The 23,967-nt window shown below is 44.7% G+C and overlaps 1 protein-coding gene across 1 annotated transcript in view; it reads right to left on the bottom strand.

The window, feature by feature from the left end:
* ALK (ALK receptor tyrosine kinase) overlaps positions 1-23,967 on the bottom strand; it is a 3,554,133-nt gene that overhangs the window by 558,495 nt on the left and 2,971,671 nt on the right. Inside the window, exon 11 of the mRNA XM_069608653.1 lies at positions 15,421-15,564. Within this exon, the coding sequence (XP_069464754.1) occupies positions 15,421-15,564 (144 nt within the window). The remainder of the gene's footprint in view (positions 1-15,420; positions 15,565-23,967) is intronic.

The raw sequence follows: 23,967 nt of genomic DNA on the forward strand, positions 1-23,967 counted from the left end.
CCACCACCATCACTGATGTAGAAGAGACAGACCACCTGTTGGGAAGTCTTCTGCTTTCCAAACACCCTCCACTCCTGCCAATATTATCAACAGTGCATAACTCTTTGACTACACCTCATTCAGAGTCCTCATACCTATCTTTCTATACTGCCGCTAGCCGACTGTCTCACAGGAGAGCTGGGGAGATCTCCCAACGTGAAATCCCTCAGAGGCCTCTTAGGCAAAAGGATGTCACTCACAGAATCACTCAGTTCTACCAGTCTCCACCACCGGCTATGAATTCAAGCATCTCCATAAGCCTTTCTCACATGAACCTACCATGTTCACCTCTCACTCATCCTCACCACTGCTCCCCAATAAACAAGCATATTCACCGTAGTCATATATTTAATCAGAAATGCTTTCAGACATTGTTTAATGCCATTACCTTTAGTAATCTAGACTCGATATTTGCCTCTCTGATGTATCATTTGCTTGACAATGAGAAGACAAAGTATTCTGATGGAGCCAAATAGTAGGAGAATATTCAGCAGAGGTTCAGTACACCCCCTACTTCCAATGATGGTAGATATGGGAGCTGGGGCACTAAGAGGTGCAGTAGATTGCCCAGGAAAAACACAATGGCATCAAGTAGGGAATTTGCAATACAAATCTGTTCTTCGGGGGGGGGGTCAACATTGACATCTTGGCCACTCAACCACCTTTCACAAGGATTGGTAATGCACAGTTCTATATTAGGTGTGGGTGGTAATGGAGCAACACAGGGAACCTAAGCGTAGTTATATTATGGTTACAAAGAAACTAACAATGTACTCCATATCAGCGGCTAAGGGAGAAAAGGGTGAGCGAGACAATTACAGAAATGTGACGTAGGCTAGACGAAGCAGCTGAGCTTTTGGGAGATTAAACATGTCTAGCGATTTTATTCCTTTCCCCGAGCCATCAGAATAGGATAGGCTGCTGTGTGGCAGGGCTTCATTAATTAAGCTGTGTTTTATTTGTTACCTTGCTACAGCCAGTAGGCAGGCACTGGTGGTCCTCAGGATGCTCTGGTGGTAGCTATGTCTTTTCAATGATAGACTGTTTTTCCTAGAGTCAACTAACACCATGGTGTTTTACAGACACTACATATGCACTTCTCTGACCGGTGAGGGTAATGGGAGGAGGGAGAATTATGAAATATGTCATTTATAACACGCCTGTACACAAGTGTTTATCAATGCTGAATATCTTCTCCGCACACCTAGTTGTAATCCCCTGGGTGAGTCCTTTATGTACAGTGCTCTGTCGCTTCCCAGCTACTTCTCCGCCTTATAAATGGCATACATACATACATGCATACATACATACATACATACATACATGGGGAAATGGAATGTCTGATATAGGTTGGTGACAGTTCGAGCTGGCACAGAGTCCTATGGGAAGTACCTTATTTGGCAGTATTAGGGTACAGCGCCCCATAGTCAACATCCTCAATCAATGTCTTGAGCAATCATTTTCTTTTTCTAAACAGAAGATATTTTGAGTTTATCTCAATGTTGAGTGTGTTCCAAAACAAACTCTTCTCTTCTCAAAGTGTCTAAACCTTTTATTTTTGCAATTTGATCTTTAGTTAGAACCGACCTGATCATGTCCAGGACCAACTCATAAATCCCCATTTCTTCTAGGAGCTGCTCAATGAGTTGATCCCAGTTAAACTATACGGACATTTTAGTTGCAGAAGAAAACTGTTAAGGAACTAGAACACCACCCAAATAAAATCAAAGTATGCACTGTTTTAAGGCTCAGACATTCCCTAACAAAAAGTTAAACGTGAATATTATTCGAAATAGGAAACAATTAAATAAAAATAAATTATATGCAGATTGTATTGTTGCATTGTATTGTTTATTCATTTATTTATTTTGTATTTACTTGATTGAATCAATTAAAGATCTTTACAAGGGATGCAAAAAATGTGTTTGCCGATTATTTGTGAAGGTCCTCTATTTTTTTCAGTGCATTCTGTAAAATGTTTGCTGTGAAAATAGTCCATGCTGTCTTTTCTCCAGATATCTGGCGGGCCCACTAAAACGTCCTCCCTACAAAGCGTGGATTGAGAGGTCAACCGGTTCAAATATGCAATTCTCAGAGATTTAGTTTCCGGGCAAGTCATGAGAAGATGTCTTAAAGTCTTAGGGTATTGCTGGTCTTTACATAGTCTGCATGTATTCGAATTTGAGAGGGATCTAATTTCCAGAATTTTATTGGTAGCGAGCAGATTCAATCGTGCTTAGAAAATATTCCTCAAAGTCTTATTTGGATTTTTTTTAATGTATTCTTGGACTTGATTTAGTTTTTTTATGGTCATCGGAAGATGGCTGAACAATTTGTTTTCTGGTGCACGTTCTTGGGTATGAATCCAGTCCAATTCCTCTATTTTCTTCTTGATTTTTTGTGGATTCGTGATTAGATCTTCCTCGGGACATTGAATCATCTCCAACTGAGTCTTTTTGCTATTGACCCAGTTGTGCAACATTTTGGAGCAGCCTCCTTTTACCTCCTTATCGATCAAATTGTTTATTTATGAAGCACCTATACTCAGGCACGTGTCTCAAAGCGCTCAAAGAGGGTGGGAACAGGAAAAAAAAAATGTTTCTCAGAGCCCTTGAAATTCTGAGACGGTAATAGTCTGCACAGGCAGAGTAAGTTCGTAAAATACATTTAACAGTTGAGATAGAGCAAATAGGGCAGACAGCGATTCTGCAGTTTTACCAGTGCAATTGAGGGGTAAAGACAAGGGAGAACAGACAGGCAATCTTCCGGTTCAGTGCATTCAGATTGTGCAAGTGCACAGACGGTCACAGGGAGGATGAGGTCCAAGTGCACCCAGTCGGTGGCGACAGGGGTAAGTGCAGAGAGAGACACTCTCTTCGGTTGTTTCTCAGTGAAGTGAAGGTGGGTGGGGTGTAGGGCCCTAAGGCAAGTGTGAGAGAGGACTGAAAGGGGTGCGTGGGACCTGTGTGACTCTTAGGTACACCAGGCGGCCAGTCAGCAAGCTGTAAGGAAGAGGAGGGAGAGAGGGAGAGAGCAGAGAGATACATTAGCAGGGTAGGGGGAGAGAGAAGGAAGAGGAGAGGAGGAAGGTCTTGAGCAGTTTCCGGAACTTAAGAAGATCAAGCTCAAGACGGAGGGCCGCAGGGAGGCTATTCCAGAGAGAGGCGCCTGCTGAGGATAAGGATATTCCTCCAAATCTCTGCTTGGAGAACCGGCTCACTCATAGAAGGTTCGAGGTAGATGAGCGGAGGGCTCATGAGGGACAGTATTTAGGTAGGCAGCGGTGCAGGTAGGTAGGTCCCATGCCACAGAAAGCCTTGTGGACAATGCAGAGGGTCTTGAACTTGATCCTTGCAACCACGGGGAGCCAGTGAAGGGATTTCAGTGCTGAGAGATGCAGCCCCTGGGCTTGAGGCCAAGGATAAGTCTTGCAGCTCTGTTCTGGATGAGTTGCAGAGCGCGCAGGTCAGGAGAGGGGAGGTTGAGGAAGAGCCGAGATAACCAGGGCTCTGGAGACAGAGAGCCAGAGAGCCGCTGGGGGAAAGTGAGAAAAGGTAGAGTACCTCTGAGGAGGTGCAGCTGGTAGACTTTTTTGCAGATGTCTGAAATGTGAGAGGAGAAGGAGGGAGTGGAGTCAAAGATGACCCCAAAGCTTTTAGCCTCGCAGGTGGGTGCAGGTGCAGGGCCAAGGGAAGCCGGCCAGAGTGAAAGTGCGAAAGCAGGAACAGGGGTCCCAATGTGCACAATCTCAGTCTTACTGCCGTTGAGGCAGAGGTAGTTTGCAGCATAGAGCCCAAGGATAAGATGTGAAAGAAAGTCACCAAAACCTATTAGAATGTGGAAAAAATGCGAGTTCAGCGTGGCATAAAGGTGCAAACCTATCAGCTGTGGGAGTAGCACCTTGAACGGGGAGGGAACTTCCTTGATAGTCAAACATTAATTTGAACTAGCCTGGAGAATGCCCTAAAATAACAGTATTTCTTATTAAAGAAACATTGTTAATAAGGATGGGTCACAGGTGAGTATGTATGATTTAGCATTAGGCTGAGGCATGCAAATAGGCCTCAAAGCATGCTTTGCTGTAATGTGTGCTTGTTTCATTAATTTGCATAGAAGCCGCAAAGGCTGGTAGTACATAGCACGGTAGGAAGCAAACAATCTTTGTTACTTTCGAGGCCATAAAACAGAGCTCATGGGTGCCGCGGAAGGGCAATGAATGCATAATCATTTTATAATTTGGCATATTAATTTACGAAGCCTGATCTACTGACGGTTTCAGAAAGCCCATGGCGATTTCAAATTGCCCCTGAGTACATTTCTGCCTAAGAAGAAGCTCGAAGAGTTCCTAATGTGCAACATTAACACAGTAACTTGTTCTTGGTTCAAGGCTCTGACAGTGTCATAGTAGAAAATGTTTTCCTGAGAACGTAGATGAGATGATCGGGACAGATGAATAAAGATCTGTTGGTCATTTAAAATGTTTGAATGAATTGGCACTATGATGTGGGAATTGGGGGTTGGATTCAGGCCTGGACTGACCCACCGGGAAACCGGGAGTTTCCCCGGAGGGCCTCGACACATAGGGCCTCTTTTCTTGGGGGAAGGATACATAGATGAAGATGATGACTGTATGGGCCTGCGCAGCTGCTGTGCGTAATAACTTTAATGAAATGACTCTTTCTCTATGAGACTGAGAGTCGTTCGTTCGGGTACATAACCTCCTTGTTCTTGTGACTGGGGGTACAGGGGGAGGGGGAACATGAGATCCAGATCCAGCCTGGGTGTGGCTCGCACTGCATTCTGCCCGCGGATTTGGGGCTCGCACGTGCGCATTGTGGAGGGCAACACAGCAAACGCACATGCTCTAGTGTGTTCTAATACACATGCGCAGGATGCGGGCCCTGCTCTGGTGAAGAGCTGCATTTAAGTGCAGCAAAGTGACCTGCAAGGCTCACTGTGGGGCTGAGGCCTGAGTCTGAGTCAAGCACGCACCCCAGGCTTTGCCAAGAAGACGGAAGAAGACCTCTGGCAGCCTTCTGCTATCCTGCCCTGCCACTGCCAGTCCCCTGCTTCTGCAGGCTGCAGTGTCTCCCTCCCCCATCCTGGCCTGCTTGCAGCTACCTACTGTGCACAGGGGCACTCTCTCTGGCAGATTCTGAAACGACAAGATCGTGTGCTTGGCCCCCGCGATCTCATAGGTAATTGTAGTTTACCACTTAAATCTGAACTAAACTGGGGGTGGTATGGGGTTGGATTTATATTGGGATAGTACGTGTACATTGGTGGGTGGTGGTGGTGGCGGCGTAACATGAATGGCTGTCAGTCTGCCATGATTACTGCACTCTGTGGTATGGGTTTGGATTTAATTTGAGAACATTTAAATGAATAGGTGGCTCATGGCTGACCATCGAGGGCTAATGATGCTGGCTGACTGTGCTAGGGTTCAGGGTCATTGCACTGCGTGGTATGTATGGGTTTGGATGCACCGTTATGTTACCAAGTGCACAAGCTATGGTAACAGCTAGAAGGGGGTCAACAAAGGGAATTATAATGTATATAGACTGCTCCATGTAAGAGGAAGCTGTATGACGGGTTTGAAATCGCAAGACTATTCCTAAATTGCCACGTGAGTATCAGCTGCACTGACAGAGCTTGACCCTCTTATAGCACCGGGACACTGACCAGTGGACCTAAAGTTGCATTTTTGAAAAAGCCCAGCTCTGCATCATTCTAAATTGTGCCATGAAAATGAAGCGACTGAAAACTAACATGCAGTACCAGATGGTTCGTACATTACTAAACACACATCAAAACAAAGACACACCCTTGCATGTGAAGAACACTACATGGATTCGGGCTGCATTGGCTGCCGCCTCCACGGGCTTACGATGTCCTGCTGTGCCCACTCACGGTGCCAGGGAGTGGAGTGGAGTGGGCCGGGTTGGAGGGGCTAATACTGATCTCTTGTATAGTGCGTAATGGTATTATGTGAGGACAACATGATGGCACTGAAACTAAGCAAAACGAACGAAGAAAAGCACACACATAAAGGAACGTTTCATGAATGACAGGTATCCTTTTCAAGTCCTGCTCCTCCTGTCGCATTTTGTACATTGTCTATTTCCCTCTTATGGCAACATGTAATTTGGGTTTGTGTAATGGAACTCTCTCTTCCGTATTGAGCGCACTGCAGTCTGTGCCTGTTTCTCTGCGCTCATCCTGCTTGGCTTTGTTTCATGTGTATACTTAATACGTCTCTTGAGGGTTCTTGTTTTGTGGCACTAGGTCATATTACCTGTGCATTTGGTATTTTCCCCAGAGAATTGGCAGTCTTCCTGAGCCAGGCTTCCAGGTGTTAGTTTGGCCACATCCAGGACATCACTCCGCGTTTTCAGGTTGCAATAGCCACCATGAGAGTCCTACATTCCCGAAGGAGCACTCATTTCTGCTTTCTTATTTATTTATTTTATTTTTTACATTTGTTTAGCGCACAAACAGCCCTTCTGCATCAAGGCGCTCTTACTTGTGGGGTACTTAGTTACAGGGTAAGTACAGCTGGGAAATGCATTTACATGTTGCACATCTTAGTGATGATGTTCCATGGGAAAAGGATTTACTTGGATAAAGGAGTCCATCTAAATTTCCACAGAGGAGAGAGCATTCATTTCAACGAACAGCAACCATGGGGTTGGTTTTAACTTTGGAGGACAGTTGGGCATATGGTTTTAACTTTGGAGGACAGTTGGGCATAACAGAGACCTGCAGCCGCAGCCACCGCATTTGCCCACTGAAATGTACCCCTGTGTCCTTTGCAATCCAGTACAGTGCTGCTTTTGCACACAGGTCAAAATTTCGAGGTTTTTAGCAAGGTATTTCACGTGTTTAACACAGTAATGCACGTGTCCCTGTGTTGGCTTTTGTCTGCGACATGCTGTATGTAGTAGAGCAGCAGAGAGATATTATCTTAATTAGCGGGTTCTCAGGTGGTATGGCAGTGTGTGCTTGCTCTCTGCAACAGCCAGACCTAATTTTAGACGATTGAAGGAGCCCTGTCCATCATTTTGCCACTTCTAGACAGTTGTTTTGAAGGTGTTGGGTGTTAGATGACTTGTACTCGATGGCTGTTTCTTGCGTTATTTCAGGATCTTTGGGTTTGCATGTGTGTGTGTGTGCGTGCTGTAGGGAGGGGGACTGGGAGTGGGGTTTCATGCTCTAGTATATGTGTTATATTCAAAGGTGTGCTGTTTGTCTTCCATGTGTGTGTTGCAGGACTGCTGTTACCCTCTGTCTTTGTTGGCTTAGGTGGTGGCTGCTATTTGAGGTTAACTTTAAGGTACTTTAATAACAAAAGAAAACAAATCAGGTTCTATCCTGTGTGTCTAAGTGGTGGATATTTCAAGGTAACGCTATGAGCTAACAGTAGGCTTGTAGATGTTGCGGTTTCAGGACCCTGTGTTTGTGGTTAGCTACTCAGCTGACGGCTGTTTAGGTGACTTGGTTAGTTTCATAATTGCATAAACTGTTATTTTAGATGCCTATTGTAGTTGCTGGTTATTGTGTGTGTGACTTGTAGGGGCTGCTTTTTTTGGGCCTGCGGTTATGCACCACTGTGTGTTCTATAGAGTTATTTGTTGCAGTCACTTTTGTTTATTTTCAATGCATTGCACAGATTTTCATTTATTTTAGGGTTGCTTCTGCTTGTTTGTACTTGTGCTTTTGGGTTAACTGCTGTTGAATCCTCTTTGTATGCCGATGATGTAGGGGGATTGAGTCATGGCTTGTGCGTTCTATGTAATAGGGTGTTGTTGCTGCCCATGTTTGTAACATGGCTCTTGTTTTTGAGGTTGGATTTTGAAAGTGGCATACTGTCATTTCCCCTCCGGCCGGATGAGGTGACACCAACACATATTCAATCCGTACTGATAATGTGTGATAGTAGGAATTGCAAGTCCATGGGCTGTACCCTGCTCCACCTTCTGACAAGCAATACAGAAACCTGGCTTTGGCAGGGCTCCTGTAAACTCTGGTTTGGACTGATTGATGATTCCCAGTGGCCCTCTTCACTGTGGGCCTGGTGGAATTGGAAGGGGAAGCAGTGCTAAGTGCAGGCAGCGAATATGTAAAATGTCCACTGGCAATGGGGCTGCTTCAGATAATGGACCCATATTGCTGGGGTGTTTCTGAAATATACCTCTGGGGCCTTTGCAATGCAAATTGAGGTTACAATGTCATTAGTACTTTACAGCTGGGAGGGGGTGGCTCGGATGTATGTGCAGGCTGGGGACATTGGAGATGTCTGTGAGCACTGGATCCAAAAGTGTTGTTTTCTTACTGTTATTCAGACTGATATTACACTTGTGGTTTGTGCCACTGTCATTGAAGATCTATTTTGAGAGATCATGGACTTATTTAAAACATGATTTTTTAATCCATATAAGTTTTACAACATGCTTTAAATACACTCATTTGGTTAATTGTATTCAACGTTTTCTTGGGGGATACTCCAATACTCCCAATCCCCGCATAGAAGGGTTGGGATCACACGCTGTGCTCTCTCGTTTGGCGAAATGTGGGGCCGCTTTGAAAACATTTTCCAGGGCCACTTTTGGTTCCCAGTCCACCCCTGGTTGGATTGTGGCGTCACATTGGGTAGCTAGGGGTGGTGTGGTAAGGTTTGCGTTACCCAATCATAGAAGATAATTTATGCCCTTCTATAGGGGTATGATATGATTTTACCAATCAGCTTCTTGTGAGGAGACATTTAGGGCCTGATTCATGGAAGTGTTTTATAATGGTGCAATCCCATAGGAAAATGTTCCATGAATCAGGCCGTTAATAACCTTTCTAATTTTTGGGGCGTTTCTTTGACAGCACCTTTTCAGTTCTGTTCTGCGTTCTGTTTGAATATTACTGCCCCAGCTGCATCTGGAGCCCTGAATAAAACTGTGTTACTTCTTGCCTGGCGTACACTCCTTTTTGACTGCTTTTGTAATTTTTTACTGATGAGTTTCGAGGAAACCCCCTGAACAAGAATAAAATGAGTACCTTATTAAAATTGTAGGAAAAACTAAAATATAAAAAAATTACATTCACATGCATATAGCAAAAGGGATACAGCTTCATCACGAGTTTGGCGGTATTCGGGCGCATATACAGCCGAGCAGTATTTGCGTTAACACTGTGATTTGTGACGCAAACAACACTCCATCACGAGTTTGCAGGCACATGCACACGGACCTGGCATTAACGCAAATAGCATCTGGCGGTAGCAGTGGCAGCGAACTCGAAAACCCAGCGTGCTAATAGCGCCGCGGGAAATGCATCACTGCTGGAACGGGAAACAAAACGGCAGCCATTTTGGAATCACAATCCGACAAAAATCACAGCCCCTGGAAGCCATCCACACCCAAAAACCCAGGAAAATGTCTCAGGAGCGTGTCAGGGGCAAGTCTGCCCTGGACAGGGTGCGTAAACCGAAGATTTCAGACTCTGAACTGGCATTACTGGTGGAGGAGGTAATTGCCCATTAGGATGAGCTCTATGGCCCAAAGCAGAAACAGATGGGCTCACAGCGGCACACCCAGATCTGGACAGCGGCGTACAGTGTCCCCAGGGATGGAGAGGACTGCCGCAAGTGCTTCAATGACCTTCAGGTCCGTGTCCAGGTCCTACTGATCCATCACAGGAGTGAGTCCATGGTGACTGGTGGAGGGGCGCCACCACCACCACCACCAGAGCTGACACCATGGGAGGAGCAGTGCACCACCCTCATCGCATTACTTCGATTGGAGGTTGCAGGTGAGTCACCCCCCCTTGTAAATAGCATTGTGACTGGTCTACCAGTCTATTCCCGGTGTGAATGTCTGACATCCGGGCACTGTGAGTGGGTGCAGTGTGTGTGATTTACCACAGCCACCCACGACTGGACCCTTGTACCAGTGCATCCAAGCAACCCCAGGTTTCCAGATTAGTCAGTAGTGCATCCAGAGCACCATGGCACACACATCCATGACCTGGCCACAGCACGATCAGTGTGCATGTTTATTACCAACCACCTCTAACTGACAGCGGCATGCCAACTGTACATTCACATCAGACTCATGAAAATGCCACCCCAACAAGTCAGAACTGTGTTCCCCCCCACGTAGTATGCCCCAGCAATACCAATATTGTGAATACCAAACAGGTCATGCCCAAGCATGATAGAAACTGTCCTCTCCCCCCTGTAAACTATGAAGTCCATGAAACTAATTTTAGTGACCCTGTCCTCATACCATACCCTATGCACTCTACAGGCACGCAGGCATCATCGGAGGGCAACATTAATGAAGAGGAGGCAGTCCCATCCCAACATCCACCCAGACATGACTCCACCAGCACCACCACCCTGCAAAGGGCCCAGCATGATACGCCAAGGCAGAGGACACATCCCAACGCAGCAGGGTCTCACCACCTCAGCAGCCCCAAGCCTCCAGGGTCTCACCACCTCAATGGCCCAAGCCACCAGGGTCTCACCACCTCAACAGCCCCAAGTCACTAGGGTCTCACCACCTCAACGGCCACAAGCCACCAGAATGTGTGCTGAGGAGTTGGTAGTGGGAGGGGTTAATGTGTGCTCGGGAGTTGGTGGGGGTAGGGAGTTTGTTTCACGCTAATTAAAGTCTGTTAAAACTTGACAGAAAGCTTGGACATTCATGATTGCGTTCAAGTGCAGTTTATTTCACAAATGATCTTCATGACATGTACCCATCCACCAAATCAAAAGGAATTGTCAATCAACGCCTGTCTGGCCAACCTCCCCTCCCTCACCCCATCCCTGTGTGCATTGGCCCCGGCATCGGGCACATGGTCATCATCACTCTTATCCCCTGACTGTTGCGCATCAGCCTCAGGGGGTAGTGGCACATGCCTATGGCAGCAGATGTTGTGCAGCATGGCACAGGTGAATACAATTTTCCAACTTGATCTGGCGCATACATCTGTGCCCCTTCAGTATGGTCTATGCACCAGAAACGTGCCTTCAACAAACCAAATGTCCTTTCCATACTTATGTGGATACGACTGTGGGCATTGTTTTATTGGTGTTAATGGACTTGCAGCAGTATATGATGGATATGTGTATGGATAAGTGTGTAACACTCATGCTGAACAAGTACCGTCATGTTTCCACGTGTCCTTTGATTATGGTGTCTTCATGTGCTCTGGGTTTGCTCTGCATTGTGCACCATGTCCCGTGTGGACAACTTTCAGGATGATCCACCCCCTGGGTTAGTTTGGCACAGTGCTGCATCCGTTATATCAGGATGAGGCTCTCGTCATGTCTACCTCTGCACAATGTTCATTAGTAATGGGTGTTGGCAGTTTCTGTGGCTGGAGTGGCGTTTGCTACATGGCACATTATTTTTGATTTAACATGCATGAAAATGGGCATTCAGGGTTCACTCTCACTGGGATAAACCTGCAAATGTATCTGCAACTAGTTGACTGCATTAAAATATGTATATTGTACCTCCCTTATTTATATTGTACCTTCCTGTAACTAAGCTCCCTGCAAGTAACAGTGCCGCGATGCCCATGGGCTGTTTGTGCACTATACAAATGGAAAAAATAAATAAATACAATAAATGTTCATGGTCGTATATTTTCCTGCTCATCCACAGTGGTTTTGTGGATGGGTTTTGCATTGATCTAACTTACCATTCCTGTGTGGTGCTCTGGGTGAGGCTGCTCTTGGGTGTCAGGGTGAGTGGCAGCACTGAAACATAGACAAGGTGCATTGTGGTTGTTGTGTTTCCAAATGTAATGGTGAATTCACAAGTGTGTGCCCATCACCTTCTGTGGGTTCTGGTGTGGGGGACGTGTGCAGGTGCCCTTGTGTGCCACACATGCATGGAACTGGTGATGTGATGGTGCTGTCTGTGTCTCCTGGTGGCATGCAAGGATTCCTGTATGTCTGCCGCCCCTACATTTGGTGTTCTTTGGCATGCATTTCTGACAGGATTTGTACTCACCCACTACCCATGTGCATTGGCCTCTGTGCCTCTCCATGTAGGATGGCAGTGTGCTGCTGCACAGCACCATGGAGTCGTGGGTGGATCCTGGGTAGCGCTGCAGTGGGTGATAGTCAGGTCTGGGTCACAGGTCATCTGAACATTGACAGAATGGAAATGCTTCCGATTCCTGTAGGCTGCCTCATGGTCCTGGGGTGCTACCAGTGCTACATGTGTGCAGTCTAGGGCTGCAATCATGTTATGGACTTGGGAACTGGCATAGAACTGTGCCTTGACTTCGTTGACCTGTGCCTGGGTGGTGGGCAATGCTATATGCCCATTCACATGGCACAGCACAGCACTGAATGTGGACTGGGCCATACCATGCATCATGGCAACTGTGTGTTGGAACCTGTCAGTTGCAAGGTATTGTAGGACTGACACAAGCTTCACGAGTGGGGGCACAGCATTGCTGATGAAAATCCGGCTAGCTATGTCACCTTGGATTCTGTCCAGCAACTGGGTGATGGCTGCCCTGTCCAGCCTATAATCAGATACCAACTGATCACCAATCAGGGGCCCAGGATGTTGGCCTGATCCTGGGGATGGCTAGCTGCCTTGCTGGCGCGGGTCTCCGCCTCCCCACCACTCCATTCCCCCTGTGCTCCCTGTGCCCATGGCTGGTTGTCAAGCGTCTGTAGCTCCTGGCGCAGCATGTAAAGGTCCACATCAAGGCTCCCGGCTCCAAATGGTAGATGTGAAGGACTGGGGCAAGTGAATGTAGAACTCCAAATGGCAAAGCAGCAGGAACTGCTGTGTAGCAGTGACATTGATAGGCTGTGCCCTGAGGGGCAAAGCCTGCCCCCTTTTACCCAGGGACCAACATGCACTATTACATGCAGAGGGGATAGGGGGTGAGTTTAGAGGGGGCAGCTGCTTCTATTTAGTAATTTTACTGATGCCAACAGTGTGCAGATCTACACAGCACAGGAAGGAAATAACCCCTAAAGGCCCATCAGTCCCACCTGAAAAATGATGTCAGAGCTTTGATTCAGAGTAATTCTTAGAAGCAAGAGTGTGCATGGCATGGTGAGGTGAGTACAGTGGATAGTGTTTTCTGCACCAAGTTATTCATGCATAGCAGTTACTTTTCATGCAGATTACTGTCAGGTGGCATAAGAGAAGCATTGACTCCTTCCTATTAAGTGGATTCATCAAGGAGATCTCCAGGAATCTTAGTGCATCCGGGCAGGGCTGACTCTTTCTTTCATCTCAACAGAGCCAATACAATGAATATCGTTTACTTGGGTAATATTACAATGGAGCATTTAAAATGTTGTGCAGCTACTGGCATTCTCCACGATCAATTGAAATCAACTGCTTGCTCCAGGTAGCCTTTTGACTGTAGTGGTTTTGCTGGAAAGGGGCTTCGGAGCCCATGTGGCTGCGTGGTTAGACAAAGGAAAGCCCGGATTCCCGTAGGATACATTGTTCAGATCCCTCCTGCCCTTCTACATACTCCCCTGGGAGACCTAGTGCTTATGAGGGCCTCCACCTCTGCATGAGACACAGCAATGGAGAATTAATTTTTTGAGTAACACTGCCATAGTCGCATCTGGGCTCAGCCCCTACCAGCACAGCCCCTGACAACTAATGACTACAAACATATGTTCTTATCACACTGTTTTTCTTGTGTGTTGTATTGGGTCTCTTAGCATTTTGCATTCTGGTACAATGGAAGGGACATTTTGTTGAACTGTGTCTTAAAGTATACAATAGAATAAAAAAAAAGCCTAAACCTTGGCATCGTCAGATGCCCATGTGTGTATGTTGCTGGCCCAGCATGTCAATAAATCTGCAATGCACCACTACTGTTAGCATATGCATTTATGCCATGGGCCTCTCTTGTTATTGAACACCTGGTTGAATAGAATAACAGCAAGCAATGCTAACATAAAGGGCTTTCCTTATACCCACATCACACGTGATTACTGATACATGTTTCAGAGGTTTGTGTTTATGAATATTATAGAGCTGCCTGGGGCCCTATGCGGAGGATTACAAGGAATAAGCACGTTTACATTACTTCTATGTTGGGTTTCTTTTGCCACCATCTTTTAGTGGCGAATACAACAGCAATATACAAAACAGAGACGATACAAGAAAAGGGGCTGATTGTTACGATTCATAGGCAGGTTCTGTCCTTTGGGATGGGCCCCTCTGAATCCCACCCGAATTATCTGCATGAGGCTCCTACATCAGGAGTCAGAGGCTGTAGGCCCTGCAGGCAAAAGGGATAAGTCTAGGACAGGCTGATTCCATTTTGTGGAGTGTATAACTAGGTAATTGTTCATGCCTGCAGGCATTTGCAAGTTGGAAAGAAGGTCATGATTCCCAGTTCGCCCCACACAACATGCAACTTACAAGATGTTGCAATCTTGACGTAGCCGCTGACAACTGCAACTCCAAATGGCGCCGGGATGCAATGCAAATTCACACCTACTTCATACATCTGGTCCTATCTGTTCTTAAAGCATTATTTTATGTTGATTTATACCACGCACCACTACCAACCAAGGGCAGTCTCCAGGCACTCACGTGCCTCTGCAGGAGAAGAGGGCAGGGTGTGTAGTGAGGATAGGATGTTAGGATAGCTTACAACCAGGAGGGAATGGAGTCTGTGAGCAGTGTCTTGTGTGTGGGAGTTGGTTCGAGAGGCCCTGCATGTTGCAACCGTACGAGTAGGAACCAGTGGCTCAGATGTGTGCTAGTGTTTGTGTTGGGTGCGTGGGTCGTATGAGGTTCTGCTCGGTTTGCGGTCGTGCACACTAGTTAGTTGTATCCATAAGACGTCCAGAGTCACGGATGACTGTTAGGTATTTGATTGTATTGTGCTGATGTGCATTTGTGAAGTGTCAATGGATTTATGAACTATGTGCAAGGGTGTGTTCCCTCTAAGGTTATTTCCAGACTCTCAGAGATGGTTGGGTGCGCAGGGGTGTTGCTAAGTCTGGAAAAGATCTGTGGCTACACTAATGTCAGGACTGTCAAGATTCGGGGCTAGCTATAATTTTGGTTGTAGCCCCTGAGCTTTTATCAGGGGCTACAACCAAAAGACCCGAGGCTATAGCCCCCAAAGCCCCCCCCTAGCAATGTCCCGGTGGGCGAGTATTAGATTCGTTCTCGGTGTGTCTTTGTGTAGTGCGGCTAGTCGGGTACAGTGGTGTTGGTTATGTTGGAGCAAAAGAGGGAATTGGTTAGTAAATTGACACTGCCCCTGAAGTGGGTCTTCGGTTGCCGCTCGATGGCACCTTCCAACGTATGTTCCTCTTGCAGAAGTCCTACACAACCATTACAGTATGCAGCACCCACAGTAATCCCTTGACAGTACCTGTTGTTTCTGTGCCAATGCTCTGGAACAGTTGCTGGTCTTCAGGCGATTCTTGATCTGTTCCGTTTTCCCTGTGGCTGTTTCTCTCCATGAATAAATTGCTCGAGCTTGGAGAGGCATTTGCCAGAGCAGCGCCATCACTGGCTGGAAAAACAAAAACAACAAGGTCTGTAATATCACTCATGGGAACGGCCATTATTTGTTATACTCACGTAACCATGACCATTTCCTATTTGTGTTTTTACAGTGCCACTGCACCCCGATTGTGGGGCAAAGACCCAGCATGACATGTATGCAACATTACACCCGATGGCTAATACTGCAGGGAAAGCAAGGTTAAAAGTTGAGACCAGTGTTTATTGGCATATTGACAACGAGTCTAGAAGCCTGTGTTCAAGGGGCAAAGTGAAGGTTTACATTAACACAGTAGGACTACTATCTATCCTTAGGCAACATCTCCCTCTAGCGGTGACAACAGCTGAAGCTGTGTGAATTGGCATTGCTGCTATATATCCTAAGGAAACAGCTCCCTCTAGCGGTGACAACAGGCAAAGCTACTGCATCAGGCAAACATACATCTGGCCTTTTACTATATTGAGATAGTGTAAAAAAAGGCTAGGTTGGATGCTTTGGTGGTTTCGTTAATCATTATTCAGCTTCTACCAATCCGTAGAAAGATAGATTTATTTAGTGTGCACACTCACAGTGTACTCAGTATCGTTTAGATTACCTGTTAATTGTCTTATTGGGAAACACAATTGCTTGGTCCAAATACCAAAGGGACACCCAACATCAGACTAACACTGCATGACTTCAATAAACGTATCTCAAAAGGAGCATCTGTAACATGCATCATCGTACCAACTGCTCAGATTCAGCAAGCCATGAGACATCCCACATCTAAAGAATTCATCAGAGTGTGAATAGAAGTTGCAGCCTTAGAATAAAAAACATTCTTTAAATCTTAAAACAAATATAATTAGTAATGATCCACACGTAGATTCAATTAATAGACAATTCTACCGTAGGAGTATGAATAATTGTGTCATTGCGTTTGCATTGTGCACGTCCTACCGGAATGTCGCTGTCACCCTAATGGCGCATTGCTCGCACTGATGGGGCTGAAGTTAATGCAGATAGGCTCTGTGGGGAGTGTTGTGGTTCTTACAAACATTACAAGCGATTTGCGGACCAAGGTGCAGGGTCAACAATTGTATGAATTGATTTGCAATTGTATTTGTATCTATTTATTTCACAGACGCGCTATTAAAAAGTAATCAAATGGTACACAAATGTCTAATATACATAAAATAACAAAGAAAACCAAAGAATCAAGAGGAAGTAAAAAGACAGGGCAAGTGGTCCTTCAGTAGGGCGTGGAAGGTTGGCCGAGTGGGTTGCAGAACGGACATGCGGTGGTAGAGTATTCCAATGTTTGTTGCCTAACAAAGAAAAAACTCAAAAACGAGATTGGGCACAGGGCGGGCGATGTACAGACAGAAGAATTGAAGAAGCAGAACATAGGGAGCGAGAAGGAGCATATAAAGGAACAAGTGACAATAAATAAGGAGGAGTAAAACCATGTAGACATTTATAAACAATACAAAGGAAATGAAACAAGATCTGATGGCGGAATATAAGCCAGCTGCGTGAAGTTAGAGAGGATAAAATAGACAAAGGAGGAGGATTATGAAAATGTAGATTAAAAGAAGCCTTAAAGATTCAGGACGAACTAAAGCATAAGCTGGAAGTCCTACCAAAAGTGAGGTGCAGTAATCTAAGCAGGAAAATACCAGAGAAGAAATCAGAGTTTTTGTAGCAGGAAATGTTAAAAAGGGACACATTTTAGAAATGTTACATAAAGCACGGTGAAATGATTTTGACGAAAACTAGATATGATATGATAGGTTATTTATAAAGCACTTAATACACAGAGGTTTCTAAGCGTGGACCCAGGAATCGAACCCGTGTTGCTCTGTGTCTTCTTGCTTTGAAGGCAAGCATGTTGCCCCTGAGCTACCCTCCCGAGACGAAAAGGAGAGGGAAGGGTGAAAAAAGTGATCCCAGGATTCCTAGCAGATGAAGAAAAGGGAAGAAAAGAAGGAGGGAAGAAAATATAATTAGGTGGCACAGACATTGAGGGAGAAGAAGAAGGAAAAATCAAAACCTCGGTTTTAGATGGGTTAAGGTGTAGTGAGTGTAAAAGCATCTATGAATGAAGGGCAGAAAGACAGGAAGAAAGGGGGAACTCAGACAATGACGAAAAAGGGAGAACATTTGAGTATCATCTGCATAGACTGTGTATAAAGAAATAAGTAAAGGATCTGTATCTGAGCTCTGGAGGACACCAGGGTGTAGCGGGAGAGCAGAAGATGACTGACGTGCCCAGGACACAGCAAATGTACGATTTGAGAGATATGATGAAAACCATTGGTGAACGACACCCGAGGTCCCTAACGTGGAACGAGTAGTAAGGATAGAGTGATAAATAGTGTCGAAAGCAGACGAAAGATCTAGTAACACCAACAAAGAGGCCAGTTTAGAGTGGCAAGCATAAGAAGAGAACTTGAGCCATGAAGAAATGCAGTTTCCATCGAATGAAAAGATCTGAAACCAGATTGGAAGAGGGAAATAATTCAATGAGATTTATCAAAACTAGAGAGTTGACAGTAGACAGCCCTTTCCAGAATTTGAGAGATAAGGCAATAGAGAAACTTGGTGATGGTTCAAAAAGGGTAGAGGGGCCAAGATAAGGTTTCTTTAATAAAGGAATCACTGTAGCATGTTTAAATTCTGAAGCGAAATTGCCAGAAATCAAAGAACGATTACAAATAGGAGAGATGTATGAAGTCACAAGAGAGTAAACATCAGGAATTATAGTGGCTGGAAGGGGGTCAGACAGAGCCGCAGAGGGATGTGCTCGAGACAGAAAAAGACTGATATCAGAATCTGAGATGGGAGAAAGCATTTAAAGACTGAGTAGGAGGAAGAGGAGAGGCCTTTAAGGAAGATGACGAATCAGCAGAACGAAATGCAGTTTGTAGATTATCAATTTTAGAGGTGAAAAAAGAAGCAAAGCCAGAAGTAGCCAACATTGATGATGTTGAGTAATCAGGTGAGGGGGGAGCCAACATCTGATTAAGGATGTGAAAAAGCCACCATGGATTCATGGACAAAGTAGTGATCAATGATGTATAATAATGCTTTTTAGCAAGATAAAGGAAATCTTTGTAAAACCTTTTAGCAAGAAAAAGCAAATCATTGTAAAATTGAAAGAGCATTTAAATCAGAAGGGAAGTGGGACTTTTTTTCCATATACGTTCTGCATGATGCAAGGCAGTGCGTACTGATCAAATGGATGGGGTAATCCAAGGTTGAGGCATTTTTCCTGGACAGAAATTTTTTTTGGGCATGGTAAAGAAGATCCAGAGAGGATCTCAAGGACAATGTCAATACAGAGGTGGCGTCACCTACATTCCACCTATCTGGAAGGGGGAGAGAAGGGAGGGAAGTAAGGAGAGTGGGTAGAAAAAAAATAAGTATCAAAGCTTCCGAGATTGTGACGTGTAAACGTTTTTGAAGACCGAGCATGATCAAACAAATTGTATGAGTAACAAGTGAGGGAGAAAAGAAGGAGAAGGTGATATGAAGACAAAACAGGTAGAGGCAAAAGATGAGAAGATAAGAACAAATGATGCACCTGAATGATGAGAAGAGTCAAAGGATGTTGATAAAGATGAATCCAACAAAGTAAGAAAAGGAGAAGAGCTAAGAAGAGATTGAATATGTAAATTTAAATCACCAAGCAGAAACAGCAGAGTGCATGAAGGCAGGATGGATGAGAGTAGCATATCTAGGTCTTCACAGAATGTAGAGAGGGGGCCAGGATGCCTATAGAGAATCAGAAAAGAGATTGGATAAGGTCTACAAAATGAGGTAAAGCGAAACTCAAAAGAGTAAAATGAAAGGAAAAACAAGGACATGTAGGAGGCAGAATATCCCACGAAGAATGATAAAGAATTCCTGTGCCACCCCTCCTCCCGACAGATCGGAGTGTGGGAGAAGCTACTATAAGAGGAAACACGCGAAGCAGGAGTAGCAATGTTGGCTGTGTAAATCCATTTCTCGGTAATGCAGAGAACCTTTTAAATTAAGACAGAAAATAGTATTGAGAGGAAAATGTGTTTTGTTGTATTATGAACATGCATTCCAAAGAGCAATACAAATCGTGGGAGGAGTAGAGGGAATAGATAAGTTATTAAGATTTTGAGAATGAGAATGATGTCGAGGAGGGTGAGAAGTAAGACAGACTGGCATAGGGCCCTTAATAGAAATTAGGAAAAGAATAGGCCCAAAGAGAGCAAAACATGGAACTGTAAACTCTACTTTTGCTGTTTATTAGTGTTTGTGCATAGTGGAACAAATGTGTAGCACTTACTAACAATCAGTGGCCTTCACGCAAAATCAAATATTCCCTTAGAACTCACAGGAAAAACAGCTCACAAATTTTAAGTGTGAATTTACAAAGAAGAAAGAAGGACATACTGATAGAAACATTGTGTGTATTGTGACAAATCGATGGTATTGGGCCCTTCTCCCCAAGAGGGAGCCATCCCTTTTGAGGCTAGGGAGGTGTACCGGCTCTGCCATGCTCTTCCAAGGGGTATGGGCATGTGGAAGCTCATGGCGAGTGACTCTTCCTTGGGGGACAAGGACTCCCATTTGTATGAGGAACTCCCTAGATTGCCCAACATATTGGCGTATATGGGAGTTCCTGCTGAGAAGAATGTAACATCTTTATATTTGGTTGCAAACAATGCTGAAGTAAGTCTATCAGAAAGAGGAAAAGATGATGTCTCTTTAAGATGAGACGTATATTTAACTGAGGCGAGTGGAGGGAGGAGGAGTAGAGAGTATGGTACACAGGGGAAGCCCCCTGAAATGGTCACGCCTTGGAGGGGCAAAGCATTGCCAAGCTGTAGTGTCTACAACTTGAAAATTGGCAAGGAATGCCACAGTGAGACGCCAGGAGGTTGGCGAGAATGGCAACGGGGAAACAGCTGCCCTAGAAATATCCAGGAGCTGGTGGTGGTGTGACTACGATTGCCTCGTGGTGGGCGAGAAACCCACTGGATGACACCAAGACCATTACAGCTGGGAGCAAGAGAAGCTCCCGGTCGCCTGCGTCTGTAGATGGCTGCAGCCCAAGTGGAAGCTGAGAATAAGCCGCTGACGAAAAGCTAGAATGAGAGAACCAACAACTTCTCCCTACGCAGAGGATGGTACCAGGGACAATGGTAAAAACCGGAGGCTGCCAGGGCAAGAGTATGCAAAGAGTGCAACTCATCCTAGTCATAAATACGAGATACAAGGATTACAAGATTACATAAAGAGTGCAGCTCATCCCAATCATAAAGACGAGATCTGAGGAATACAAGAGTATAGAAAGAGTGCAACCGTTCCCAGTCATAAATACGAGATATAAGGAAAACAAGAGTATAGAAAGAGTGCAACTCGTACCAGTCATAAAGACGAGATACGAGAAATAAAGTTGGCTGATTACCAATGTGAAAGGCTCATAAAGCAAGTAACAAATAACCCTGTGAGAAGAATAAAGTGGGACTGGAGACAATTACAGTTCTTGTGAGCAAAGTGACAAATACTGCTTAAAACAGAGCTCCAGCACGGCTTCTGAGGAAGATGAGCTACAACTATCCAGAGAACCAGATAATAGAAGAAAGAGTATAAAAGAAAGAGCCCAAGAGTGGGAGAATCTAAAAGGGGATCAAGTCCCATGCAAACGAGCCAATGATGCATTGAGAGACTGTACAAGAGCACTAGGTGAAGACAAGAATGTGAGAGACTATCTCAAAACAAGCTGTGATCAGCAAAAGCTTAAAGAGAGCATTAAGCCCAGAGGTGTTTTACAAGAGCTGCAAGAGTTCACGGATGTGATATCCAGAGCATACTAAAGACGATTGTATGAAGAAACTCAAATATAAGAGAGAGACATTTCCATAAAGAAACTATCAGGAACTACGAGACGTCCAGAGGAAGAAAAACCTTCTCTTGGTTAAGTTTAAGTTGGTTAAATTAGTGGTAGGGTCAGGTCGAGTTAGGTGTGGACCTAGCCATGTTAGCTTTGTGACTTCCTGACGACAGACAAGCACCCATAGTTTCTTTAGATAGGCAGGATGATCCCTTTAGCAATAGGGAAAGTTAAGCTTTTTCATATAATTTCCTTAAATAAAGTTCATAATGTCCTTAATGAGTTTGACTCCTTCATCCAACCTGCCACAGTATCCTCAACCAAATAAGGTATTTAAAAAAAAAAAATATATATATATATATACATTACATGTCCTGCGGTAGCAGCCATGTAGTTATGGTTAAGTTGCTCATCTTATGGAAGAGCACTTTTTGGGCAGCTTATAACTTCGCTCCCCCTGGACGAATCCACACCAAACTTTGCAAAAAAAGTATATGGCCAACTCTGAATTTTGCAAAGTTTGGTGAGGCTTGGTCCAGGGGGGGCAAAGTTATAGGGGGGGCCAAAAATGTCTTATTTTCACATAGACATAATGGGAAAAAACGTTGCTCATGTCTACAGCCCAAACCGCTGGACGGATTGTCACCAAATTTGCGGCAGGAGCGGCGGCTTGGTCCTAAAAGCGTGCTTTTGTTAATTTGATGAAAATCCGTCCGGATTTATTTTTAAAACAAACAAAATTTAAGTCAAAAAAATGTGTGATATCTATGTCCGCTCCGCGGACTCACTTCCCTGTAGTTATAAGCTGCCCAAAAAGTTCTCTTCCTATGGGTTTAGGCCGCAGGCCATGTAATAATTGTAGAAGCATTGTAAACGTGCTCATTTTACAATTTTACAATGGTCATTTCTGATCAATTCCTTCATATAGCGTAGTCATACTAAAGTTACACTTGTCTTACTGAGAAAAGCACATTGTCCAACCCTAGAAAAGCCATATACATTATTTCCTTCTGTACTCTTTGGAGATATCCCTAGTAGAAAGGGAAAGCAGCACCAATAAGGGTTCCTGCCTGATTTGCATGAGAATGACTACATTAGACATACATTTCTGTGATGAAAGAATTGCATACTTCAATCACAAGGAACATAATTCCCATTGGACTTGCTGCCTGTTTCAGTTTTAACAGCACACACCCTAACATTAAAGGGCTTGTAACCATGAACCATATATATTTATTCTGACAGTCTCCGCATGTGTATGTGAGCATAAAATTGCTGTGCATGGGTGATCACCCTTCTTGTTTACAGCCTAGTTGAGTTTTAGAAGATGAAGAGAAGCTAAGCATGCTCATTACCCAATGAACAGACAACCTTACAGAATTGCGCATATAGGGTAGGATGTATAGTATGCACCACATTTTATAAAATAAATATCTATATAAGGGGTTTTCTTGGGCTGCATGGTGCATGCAGGACAAGTGACCATGTGTGATATGTCAAAATAATAATTTTCGATATCAAGACAGACGACAAGAGCCAGTCTTCTACAACTAAAGCACATGGACTGTGGCAAGAAACCGGTCTAGTAAAAGAAGCACTAACATGAGAAGATGAGGAGGAAGCAGTGGGAAAGCAGGAGTAGGTTGCTGGAGACACGAGTGAAGATCTTTGAGAGTCAGGAGAATCCAGAAGCACCAGAAGATGCGTGCAATACATGCAATACCAGCGGGGGCACGAGGCAAGGCCAAACTAGGTGGACCTAATGAACAGTATGCACCTCTGGGCTTATGAGTGACAGCGTGGATGCTGTTGGCAATCCAAACCATAGAGTGTCCAGGGAAGCTGGGAAGAGCTGCTAGAGAGGAGGTGCAATGCCATTCTTGAATGATCACCAAGGACACAGTGCAACAGAAATCTCTGAAAAGCTACTTGTAATCTGGGGAACACTGATGGAAGAGACATGGCTGACAGACTCAATGGAAGTCTGCAGAGCAGGACTAATGAAAGTCTGGGAAGCAATGTGGAGAGCAAGACTGAAAAAGTCAGATGAGAAACAGACATTGAGGGAAGTGCTTCAAAGGCTCAAGACCATGCACCATAACTTGGAGAGCGATGCAGTGAGGAGGAATCAAAGGCCAAGTTGGTAGCAAAATGCTGCTATATCCTAGGAACCAGAGGACGAGTAGCTGTGAGGAACATTACTAGAGCTTAGGGGTTAACCAGTTATAAACTGTGTAGAGCCCTCAAGCAGTTGGGTGATTAACCCAAAGAGGGTGTTCAAGGAAATTAGAAACAAGTGTTAAATGCTGCATTCTGGAAACAGTAACACAAAATCCCTAAGCACAACACCTAGAAGTAGGGAGAAATGAAACAAGTGTGAAACACTGCATTTTGAGATATGTGTGATGAAATCATGAAGTGTCACAAATTCAAAGAGAGGCGAGTGATCTGAGTATGAAACACTGTATTCTAAAATACTGTGTACGTTACTTAGATTATTAGAACATAAGAAAGGTATTTGATACTTGTGACAGAATGACTTCTGTTCTGCAGGAGTA

The sequence above is a fragment of the Ambystoma mexicanum genome, chromosome 4q (assembly GCF_040938575.1).
Source record: "Ambystoma mexicanum isolate Mex_15411 chromosome 4q, UKY_AmexF1_1, whole genome shotgun sequence".
Classification (NCBI taxonomy): domain Eukaryota; kingdom Metazoa; phylum Chordata; class Amphibia; order Caudata; family Ambystomatidae; genus Ambystoma; species Ambystoma mexicanum.